Genomic DNA, 11,032 nt, shown 5'->3' with positions numbered 1-11,032 from the left:
TTCGTGTAAGTGCCTAACCAAAAAGAAAAACAACTTTCCTTGTAATGTGTTAGCTATTGCTTTTCAAGACGCAGCCCACTGTCGTTATTCTAGGTTTTGAGACGCGTCTTGCGTTGGGTGCATTTTTTCCTTTCTGGTGACTTGTAAATGCGCTACGCTTTTCAGGCACGGAACTAACCAGCTAATGCTTGCTACGTTGTGTGTTCGTCGGCGTTGTCCGGGTGGGGTGCCTGCGGCTCCGCAAGAAAGGTTCCGGAAGGGTCCTACCAAGGTAGAGAGGTGCGCACGGCCGTCCCCTAGCGCCGGTGCGCGGCCCTGGGCTTGTGCGTCCGGTGTAGACGGGCAGCCGGGAGACCCACTGTTTCCTGGAAAACGATTGCACTCTATAAAAAGATGTCCCTGATACCACAGAAAGGTGCGATGATATTTTCTTAGACCTCTACCTGTGATGACCCCCACGTTGATTAGGACGCCATGAAAAAGAACGGGAGCGCGAGGTGCAGTCAGTTTCACACACGCACACCTCGCCGTGCTCAACCCGTGAACGCTGGGGAGAGGCACAGGGCCATTCGAGGAGCGATCCCTGGAGACCAGAAAGCAACAGAGAGGGCCTGTTGTTGGTTTTTATGTCCAGGAAGGGTGGAGGTGCGGCACCGGTGGCTCATGGCTGTAACCCGAGGAAGCTGAGCTATGCGGATCGCGGTTCTGATTCAGCCTGGACAAGAAGTCGGTGAGACTCTTAAATCTCCAGCTCACCAGCAGAATGCCATAAGTAGAGCTGTGGCTCAATTGGTAGAGCGCCAGTCTTGAGCGGAAAAAAAGAAAAGAAAACCTCAGGGACAGCGTCCAGGCCCTGAAGTAAAATTAGGGGGGTGGGGAGGGGAGGTTATGTGACCAAATGTCCACTTTAGATGTGAGGGAACAATGTCCAGACTCGCTGCACGAGGTTGAGTACTAGTATAGAGGTACCACCAACAGAAGTGGGTGACATAGGGAGTGAAACGTTTGCCCAAAATAGCACCCTTGATCACAGCCTGTGTTTATTGCCAGTGAGGTTATGTGCATTTTAAAATTAGAGTTAAGAAAGAAAACACAGGTAGTAGAAACACTGCACTGAATTCCCCAGAGAGAAGGGAAGCTCTGTGTGTGTGTGTGTGTGTGTGTGCCGGTGCCATTTGCTATACCTCCAAGGGTGGGAAAATATGTATACATAAAATTATTCATTGCAATACTGTTGGCAGGTGAAAATGAAAATTAACTTTGGATTTTTTTTTTTTTGCAATACAAGGAACCTTGCATTTTCATTTTTCTTCATTCTTCAGGGAAAAAAAAACACAGTGTACTAAAATAGTCTTAAAACCTCAAAATAGTTTTGAGCTTTTTGACATCAATTTGAAAATAAAAGTTCAATTCTTTGTAGAAAATCCTTGGTAGTTCATGAATTCAGATTATGATTGGCAGAAATACCATTTCAGAGCCATCGTAGTTATGCTTTATGAGTTCACATATTTAAAATGTTTAATGATTCTTAATACATAAGGCCTATATTTCAGAAGGGTAAAAAAAACCCTTAAGTTGAAAAACATGGTATAATAGAGTGTGTCAGTTTTAAAGACACCAGAAACTAAGTGCCAGTAACTCATACCTGGAATCCTATTCAGGAGGCTGAGAGATAAGAATCTGAGTTTGAGGCCAGCCCTAGCAGAAATGTTGGATAAGAGATTTGTATCTAGAGGTGATTTTCTGGAAATATTTATATATTTTCAAAAGCTAATCCAAAGAGAGAGAAAAAGAGAAAACCAGATCACTGCTATTGGTGATACTGAAGCTTTTAAAAGACAAAGTATTTGATATATCTGGGACATTTGTGTACTCAAAATTTTTTTAAAGAAATTTCTGGAAGGGGGTGGGGAAAGGGAAATGGGGACAAAAACATGAGTAGGGGTATCAATGTATGTGAAGTTATGCACCTTCTATCTGGCAAATATAATGTAATCCTTCCATTAATTATTAAAAAATACAATGAAAAAATTTTCTGGAACATAGAAAGTGAGATCCTTGGTCCTAGTGGTAGAGTGCATGCACAAAGATCCAGGTTCCATTCCTTGACGCCACATAATTAGAAAAAGCCGGAAGTGGTGTGGTGGCTCAAGTGATAGAGTGCTATGCCTTGAGAAAGCCCAAGGACAGTGCTCAGCCCGAGTTCAAGCCCCCGGACTGGGGATGGGGAGAAAGAAAGGAAAGAAAGATCCTCTTGCAGACACATAAAACCTTTATATGGTCACTTTTGTTTTTCTGGTCCTGGGACTTGAACTCGGAACCTGGGCACTGTCCCTAAGCTAATCTTTTGCCCAAGGACAACACTCTCTCTACCACTTGAGCACAGGGCCACTTGTGGCTTTTTCTGAGTAGTCTATTGGAGATAAGAGTCTCCTAGACTTTTCTGCTCAAGCTGGCTTTGAGCTGCAATCCTCAGATCTCAGCCTCCTGAGTAGCTAGGATTACAGGTGTTAGTCACCAGAACCCAGCCTTGATTTTTTTTTTTTTTTTTTTGCCAGTCCTAGGCTTGAGCTCAGGGCTTGAGCACTGTCCTTGGACTTTCTCTAGGCTAGAGCTCTACCACTTGAGCCTCAGCACCACTTCCGGCTTTTTTCTATGTATGTGGTGCCAAGGAATCGAACCTGGGTCTTCGTGCATGCTAGGCAGGCACTCTACCACTAGGCCAAACTCCCGGCCCTTAAGTTACTTTTTTTTTTTTTAATTGTAATTAGTAAAAGGGTTACATGATATTTGCCAGATAGAAGGTGCATTAATTCACGTACATTGATACCCTTTCACATGTCTTGGTACCCATTTCCCTCCCCACCCCATACCCCCTTAAGTTACTTTAAAAAAATTTTTAAATCAGTTATGGGGCTTGAGCTCAGCGCCAGTGTGCTGGCCATGAGCACTTTTGTTCAAGACTAGAGTGTTCTACCACTTGAGCCATAGCTCAACTTCTGGATTTTTGGGTGGTTAATTGGAGATAAGAGTATCAAAGACTCTCTTGCCCAGGCTGGCTTCAAACCAGGCTCCTCACATCTCAGCCTCCTCGTAGTGAGTTACAAGCATGAGCCACTGAGCCCAGCTTTGGTATTTCTTCTAGGATCCCATTCAGACAGTATTTTAATTGACTATTGGAGAACTGGTGTCTTGCCTAAATACAGAGTGTGGCTTTCTCTTAGTCAAGGATGTTACCTGTTTTACAAACTGACAAACTTGGGGTACCATCCCTTCCAGGTCCAAGTCACTCCAGCTTTTCCCTCTCCTCATGTCCATTATTGACTGACTTGATTGATACTGAGGCTGGAACTCAGGCCTTGTGCCTGCCAGATCAGTGCTCTACAGCTGAGCTAGCCCTTTGGGAGCTCAAAATATTGAGACAGGAGCTTGCTTCCTGCTCAGACACAGGCCTGGACCACAGTTTTAGGCTCCACATTGTACCATGCCTGTTTCTTTCTGTTAAGATAGGGCTCACGGACTTTTCTGCCTCTGTTGGCCAGGAACTGTGATCTTCCCAATCTCTGACGACCACTTAGGATGACAGGTTGTAAAGGGGTCCTTTTCCTGCCAGGACTGGCCTCCAATTATGATTTTCATATTCTCACCCTCCCAAATAGGTAGGATTATAGGTGTGAGCCATTGGCACCCAGATTTTGGGTTTTATTTTTTTTATTTTTGCCAGTCCTGGGCTTGAGTTCAGGGCCTGAGCATTGTCCTAAGGCTTTCTCAAGGCTAGAACTCTACCACTTAAGCCATAGCACCACTTCCTGCTTTTTCTATGTTATGTGGTACCGAAGAATCGAACCGGGTCTTCGTGCATGCTAGGCAAGCATTCTACTACAAGGCCAAACTCTTGGCCCTGGTTTTATTTTATTTCAAGTTTAATCACTAGTAGAGTTCAAAGACCATAGAGCATTTGAGATTAGCTTCTCTATGCCTCTGCTTTCTCACCTATGAAATGGGGACTAAGTGCCAAGAGTATAAGGTTTTCTGAGAAATAACTCCCTTAATATAAGATGCTGTGCTTTTTAGCACTTTGTAGAGTCCTTGGGATCCTAAAAGTAGAATTACTGAAGTTGAGTTGAGTAATGTTCAAAAGACTGGAAGTTCTAGCTGAGCCTGGACAACTTTGCAAATCAATGATGGACGAGTATGGTATAGCTCAGAGTAGAGTGCTAGCCTAGTATACATTGAGGGAGAGAGGGAGGGAAGGCATATTGCAGGCTGACTTTCCATGGTGACTACACAGTGCTGTTCTCCAGGTGGTGGCTTGTTGAGCAAGCTTACCTGAAGAGGAGACAGCCTGAACAGAGAACTCAAAATAGTCTAAATGCAGAGGTTGGCATACAGGTTACAGTCTGATTCTCCCCAGTGTGGGAGGGAGAAGCTAGGCTCCAGATGCTACCAGTTCTCCAACCAAAGGAATGGCACCCAGGAGAGGTTTGGCAAAGCAATCTGCTGTCTTCTCTCTCCACTGCAGTCTTCACCATCATCCTATCATCAACCATTTCCTTTCCCCTCCTCTAGCAGTGCTAATATAAAGAGCCCAGCTACCAAGAGCAACCAGTTGGGCTGATCATGGAGGAGAGGAGACGCCAACCAGAGGAGTAACAGTGTCATCACTCCCCAGAGGCAAACTGGAAGACATGTTCTACAGGCCACAGTGGACAGTGACACTGTAAACACTGGTAGGGCAGGGAAGGAGAGCCAAAGCCAAACAGATGTCAAACTAAAACGTTAATATGACCTTTATTATACAGCACATCTGGTATTTTGTGCAACCTAAAGATTACATAGAATACTCTGTAAAACCAAACCCAACCTTTCAAAGTTACACAACACCAAAAACTCCACCCATAGCTGTCTCTTAAAAATACACACAATCAACATGGTCCTGCTGTAACAAATGTCATAGAAAGAGCCAGAAGCATGGGAAAGGGGGGAGTACAGAGGTCTATGGCAAAATAATTCTCTTTTGTTATTGCACTTTTATTCTATACACTTAGTATGTTACCTTTATTTAACACTGTAATAACCATTAGTCCTTTAGAACAAACAAAAAACATTACATAACAAGACCACCAGCTATGCAGACCAGTTTTCCTGCCAGCCCTCTGGGAAGGAAGCTGGCCTCTCATGCGGGTATCCTCATGCTGTCTCTGCCATGATCTCAGTTGGACTAGATGTTACAAAGCAGATGAAATCAGAAACAAAACTTTTCAACCAAAGTGATACTGAAAACCTCAGGGAGTTCATGTTACATGTGTCCCCTGATCACTCCTTCCTTAAACACTTTGTGTGTGGGGGCCATTCTGGGCTTGAACTCAGGGCCTGGGTGCTGTCCCTGAGCTTTTGCTCAAGGCTAGCACTCTACCACTTGAGCCACAGATCCATTCTGGCTTTTTTGGTGGTTACACTGGAGAGATAAGAATCTCATGGACTTTCTTGCCCAAGCTGGCTTTGAACCATCTGCAGATCTCAGCCTCTTAAGTACCTAGGATTATAAGTGTGAGCCACTGGCACCTAGCTTTATCCACTTCAATATCCCATGTTTAAAATAATAAACTCTAATTTTCTTTTAAAGAAAAAGTGGGTAATTTGATCCAGCAAACCCCCAAAGCAAGCTTTGAAAACTAAGAAAGCAACTCCTAACCACTGATCTTTCCAGAGCCATTAAGCCCACTTGGATACAATATGGACTTGGGACTCCCCAACCCCAGCCCATTAGCCAAATGAGATGCTAAGTATGGATATGGATGGAGTCTCTCGAATAAGGCTAGAGAGTGCCTCAGCTTCCCAAAGTGCTACTGTAATCACCAAACACGCTGGGCTCCTCAGTGCTAATAAGCCAAAAAATAAAAAATAAAATAAAATAAATAAAGTGTCTTTCAGTGCAGTTGTCACTTTGCAGCCCTACCAGGGGCCCCTTCTGTCAGGAAAATCTTTACACAACTCTTCATGGACTTTTTTGGGTTTTGGGGTACTAGGAACTGAACCCAAGGCCATTTGCATGCTGAACATTCAACACTAAACACTCCACCCCCAGCCCCCTCAGTTCCAGCAAAGCTGCTGAGTTCTACCACTTCCTGCTTGCATCTGGGATGGTAATGGGTCTCTACCCCTGTTTTGAGCTTTAGTGTTAACAGTAGGAGCAGCTACTGACTAATCTCCATCCCCAAGTGACTCTCTTTGGTTTGGGAACAAGCAGGGCAGTGAAAAGCTTCCTCAGTGAAGAGGTCACCATAGAGGCTGGGAGGATCAGAGCCTGCCTGGGAAAGCATCATGATGATCAAGCATTCCCCTCTCACCTCCCCCCCAGTTGCTGTTAGTTCTCTAGAGTCTGGTAAAGCCAGCCCAGGGCCCCAGGCTTCACCGGCATTTCTTCTGATTGTTCTACAGGAAAGCCTCTCTATTCAGGGCAAAACAGTGATCATTCTTCGTGCTATCCTTCCTCCCTCCACTGCAAGCTCACCTCACCAGACAGCAATACAACCATAGATGGGAGGTACAACTGTCATAACTTTGGCTCTGCAGTCTTGCATTGCCCAAGTGCCACAATGCTTCTCTGAACACCTAGTGTCTTCCCAAGTGATATGCAATACAGTACATTTCATGGCATACCATTGCTTTAATAATATGGATGCCAAGGAACGAGGAATTAGCTAACAATGTTAAAAAAAACAAAAGTAAAGTATACACACATTATACACATGTATTCTGCACTCAGCCTGCTGAGTATTTAAATAATACCGCCAAATGTCCTCAAGTAGACTTCGGCTAGCCTGGAGACGTTCAGAAATATCTTGCACCTTTCTTAGAATACTTAACTTTTTTTCTTCTTCTGTAAAACATCAACTCTTCTCTTTATTTACTGTTAGTTGCTCTATTCCTCCCACTCAGCAAAAGTTGCAGGGAGTCTGCCAGGAAACTGATATTTAAGAGCAGACTAAATGAGCCATAGGGGATAAACGGAAAAGCGACTGGATGGGGGAAAAATATCTAACCTCCCAAGGAGGTGTCTAAGCTAAGACTTTCAAAAAATGTTGGGAATGTGTTCACAATGAATTACAGACTCCTGCTGATAGCTAGAGAAACTGTCTACAGTTCCCTGACTATCAAAGACTTCTAGAAATTCTATGCAGGACAGACTTACAATTTTTTAAAATTTTATGTGGAGACTATTAATTCCTTTCTTAACTGCACACCTGGATTTTTGTAAGTTCATTGTAGTCCCTGGGAGAGTAACAGGATAAGCTGAGAACACAATACCCTGAAGTACAGCTGAATAGCTGCTGAGGTTCTATGAGACATACTGAACACTGTGCCAGAACAAAGCTGGGGCTAGTAAACCCAAAGGCCCTGGCTCAAGTCACGTGGCCATGTCTACATAAGCAGGTTCATAACATCTCATGGAGCTCTGAAGGGTTATGCATGGTGGGGGCTTTTGCTCAAGTGTATCCTAACCACGGCCAGACGTGTGATCCAGTGGAAGGGTGCTTGCCTTGCATACACGAAGCCCTGGGTTCGATTACTCAGTATTCACATAGATGTAAAAAGCCAGAAGTGGTGCTGTGGCTCAAGTGGTGGAGCATTAGCTTGAAAATGTCCGAGGACAGTGCCACGGTTCTGAGTTCAAGCCCCAGGACTGGCACACACATAAAAAAGTGTATCCTAACCAGAGCCCAGTGTGGCTAGAGTTAAAATTGAACTAAAAGTTAAATAAAACTTGGTGTAGCTCAGTGATAAGAGCATTTGCCAGCATGCATAAGGCTCTTGGTTCAAACCCCAGCACTGGTAGAAAAAAGACGTTATATAAAAATGGATTCTAGATTCCATTGATAACATGTAAGGACAGTCATCCAGTACCAACTCTAACCTAATACTCTCTGTCAACAACTAGTTGGGAACCTATTTCATACACTTTTTTTGGTTTTGTTGTTTTTTTTTTGTTTGCCAGTCCTGGGCTTGAGCTCAGGGCCTGAGCACTGTCCTTGGATTTTCTCAAGGCTAGAGCTCTACCACTTGAGCCTCAGCACCACTTCCAGCTTTTTTCTATGTATGTGGTACCGAGGAATCGAACCCGGGTCTTCGTGCATGCTAGGCAAGCACTTTAACCACTAGGCCAAACTCCCGGCCCCTGGTTTTGTTTTTTGAGAGAGGGTTTCACTATTTAGCTCAAGTGCGCCCTGAACTTGATCTTCCTGCCTCAGCTTCCCAAAAGCTAAGATTATGGGAAGAAGCACCATACCTGGCTACTTCAGATATTTTGGAGCTGGACACAAGGGCCAAATCCCAGTCTGGACTGGAATTATGGATGGAGATGACTCACCTCTCCTGTTCATTCTTTCATCTCCATGGGCTTCTAAATCTAATAGACTAGTTTGACAGCAGAAATTTCAAGCCAAGCCCTGAGATGCATTCATGCTGACTCTGTCTCATTCCTCTGACTAGAATCAGTTTCGCTTTCTCCTCAGGTACACATCATGAAAATCTCTCTGTTCTCTTCCTTCTAGTTCTTACCACACAGATTAATTTAAAGTAATGAAAAATAGGACAGAAGAAACCTTGGCTTTTTTTTTGGGGGGGGGCAGTCCTGGGCCTTGAACTCAGGGCCTGGGCACTGTCCTTGGACTTTCTCAAGGCTAGAGCTCTACCACTTGAGCCACAGCACCATTCCTGACTTTTTTCTATGTATGTGGTGACAAGGAATCAAACCCGGGTCCTCGTGCATGCTAGGCAAGCACTCTACCACTAGGCTAAACCCCCGACCCCAAAACCTTGGCTTTTTAAGCCACTAGAGTCAAGCTTTAAAAACATTAGTGTGTTAGATTCAAACACAAAAGAATTGACTTTTTCAAGTTTCAGAAACAAGGTGGAACCCTCCCAAGAGATGTGTATGCGCACAGAACCTGGCCTACCACGGTCTCCACTGCATGTGTGTGGAGGTGTAGGGGGGGAGGGGGAGTCCTGCTCAGCCTCTCATACCTCATTACATGCAGTTCTCTCTCCTTGGGATCAAGAGAGCAGCAGGCAGGGACAAAGAGTCTATTTGGGGGTTCCCATAATCACCACGCCTGTGTGAGGGAGACACACACACATCTGTTTGTGTGCATACTTGTTTTTGCTGTTGTAGTTTCTGAATTTAACAGTGAACTCCCCAGTATCAGGGACATGTGACCCTAAAATGTAAACACACTTGCACTGCAGCTGCGGACAGCTTTGTCTGTCCTACCTGACATCCCTGGTCACTTATAGCAGGAACCAGGCAACCTCAAGTTATTTTTGTTGTCCTGTGTTCACACAATCCTGAACTAAGGTCAAATTTTCTAAGTGGCCCTTAACCACTGGGTAGAACCAAGCCTAGCTAGAGCTGAAAACATGAAAGCAATACATTTTAATACTACTGCCTCTGCAGTTTCCTACTCCTTATCTTAGCAACCTAATGCAGTAACTATAGACTGTGGTAAAGTGACATTTGTCTCCTGGGTTCTGAAGTCAGAACCCTCTTCATCTTTTTACAAATTTTAGACAGTCTATACCACAGGGACAGTGTGGGCATCAGCGAACTGCCCGGAATGCTCAGCCGGTCACCCAACTCTTCACTGTCTAGAAGCCATCTCTGCCCATGAAGGTCTCAGGTCTCCAGCAAGCACTGATTCCCTTGGGAGCTTCCGTAATGAATAAACATCAAGTTCTCCCCACAGCCAGAAGGTGAAGGAAAGGACTGGAGAGTGAAAGGAAGGTCCTTGCTTTCAAGTAGAATCATCTAGTCCTTTGTTGGGCCGCTCAGAACTGGACTTGCAGAGGCGGTCCATGATGCCCCGGAGCATGGGCTGGACAATGCCCAAGAGAGGCCGCTTAGAGGGGTCACCATCCCAACAGGCTTCCATCAACTGCCAGCACTCCTCATCAAATATAAGCAGACGTTCAGGCCGGGCCCCTAGAAGGAGAAGTACGGAAAGAAGGCATAAGGGGCCCAGCATTAGAGGCTGCTGCTGCCTGCTGGGGCTCCAGACAGTGCAGAATGCAGGGAACTCTGGCTTGTACTGCAAGCATAGGTTTATGGGTAGTGGCCAACAAAACTGGAACACACTAGCACAGGGAACAGAGGAACTGGATTTTTTTGTTGTTGTTGTTGGTAGTGGGACTTGAACTCTAGGCCTAGGCACTGTCCCTGAGCTCTATAGCTCAAGGCTACTGCCCTACCCCTTGAGCCACAGTGACCCTTCCAGTTTTCTGGTGGTTAATTCAAGATAAGAATCTCATGAAGGGCCGGGAGTTTGGCCTAGTGGTTAAAGTGCTTGCCTAGCATGTATGAAGACCCGGGTTCGATTCCTCGGTACCACATACATAGAAAAAAGCCGGAAGTGGTGCTGAGGCTCAAGTGGTAGAGCTCTAGCCTTGAGAAAGTCCAAGGACAGTGCTCAGGCCCTGAGCTCAAGCCCAGGACTGGCAAAAAAAAAAAAAAAGAGTCTCATGGACTTTTCTGTGCCCGGACTGGCTTTGAACGGGATCCTCAGATCTTACTCTCCTAAGCAGCTAGGATGGCAGGCATGAGCCACCATGCCCAGCTGGATATTTTTTAAATAAAAGCAGTTTCGAGAGTTCAATCTAGTGTTCCTGGAAGCACGGTCTTTCCTTCCATGATGGTCTAAATGTGTATAAGGTCCTGCTCTGGACTGGCTGGAGAGGCTAACAGGGCTCCTGCGCAGTGACTGGGCTCCACTTGCTCTCAGCAGGGCAGCTGGGACAAGCTGACACTTGTGGCTCTTACCTCTCCGCACATTGTTCCAGAGATGGTCCTTGCTAGCACACCTCTCAAATGCCTCAGGGAGCTTCACGGAGCCTGAGCAGATATACCAGAAAAGAATCCCAAAAGCATAGACATCCACGGAATTATCATACTTCCCTAGTAAGAAAGGATGGGAGACAGTGAGCCAGGGAGGGGAAGGCAGCAGCATCCCTGCATCTTAAACTGCAGGTCATTATA

At 45.3% G+C, this 11,032-nt stretch overlaps 1 protein-coding gene across 1 annotated transcript in view; it reads right to left on the bottom strand.

Annotated features, from left to right (window-relative positions):
• Positions 1-9,065: 9,065 nt before the first annotated feature.
• Dstyk (dual serine/threonine and tyrosine protein kinase) overlaps positions 9,066-11,032 on the bottom strand; it is a 47,986-nt gene continuing 46,019 nt past the window's right edge. Inside the window, exons 12-13 of the mRNA XM_090341343.1 lie at positions 10,817-10,951; positions 9,066-9,982 (exon numbers count right to left, since the gene is read on the bottom strand). Coding sequence (XP_090197469.1) covers positions 9,795-9,982; positions 10,817-10,951 — 323 coding nt within the window. The 3' untranslated portion in view covers positions 9,066-9,794. The remainder of the gene's footprint in view (positions 9,983-10,816; positions 10,952-11,032) is intronic.

This window comes from Megascapheus bottae, chromosome 10 (assembly GCF_031878675.1).
Source record: "Megascapheus bottae isolate mThoBot1 chromosome 10, mThoBot2.hap1, whole genome shotgun sequence".
Classification (NCBI taxonomy): domain Eukaryota; kingdom Metazoa; phylum Chordata; class Mammalia; order Rodentia; family Geomyidae; genus Megascapheus; species Megascapheus bottae.
This window is presented reverse-complemented; position numbering and strand designations above follow the sequence as displayed.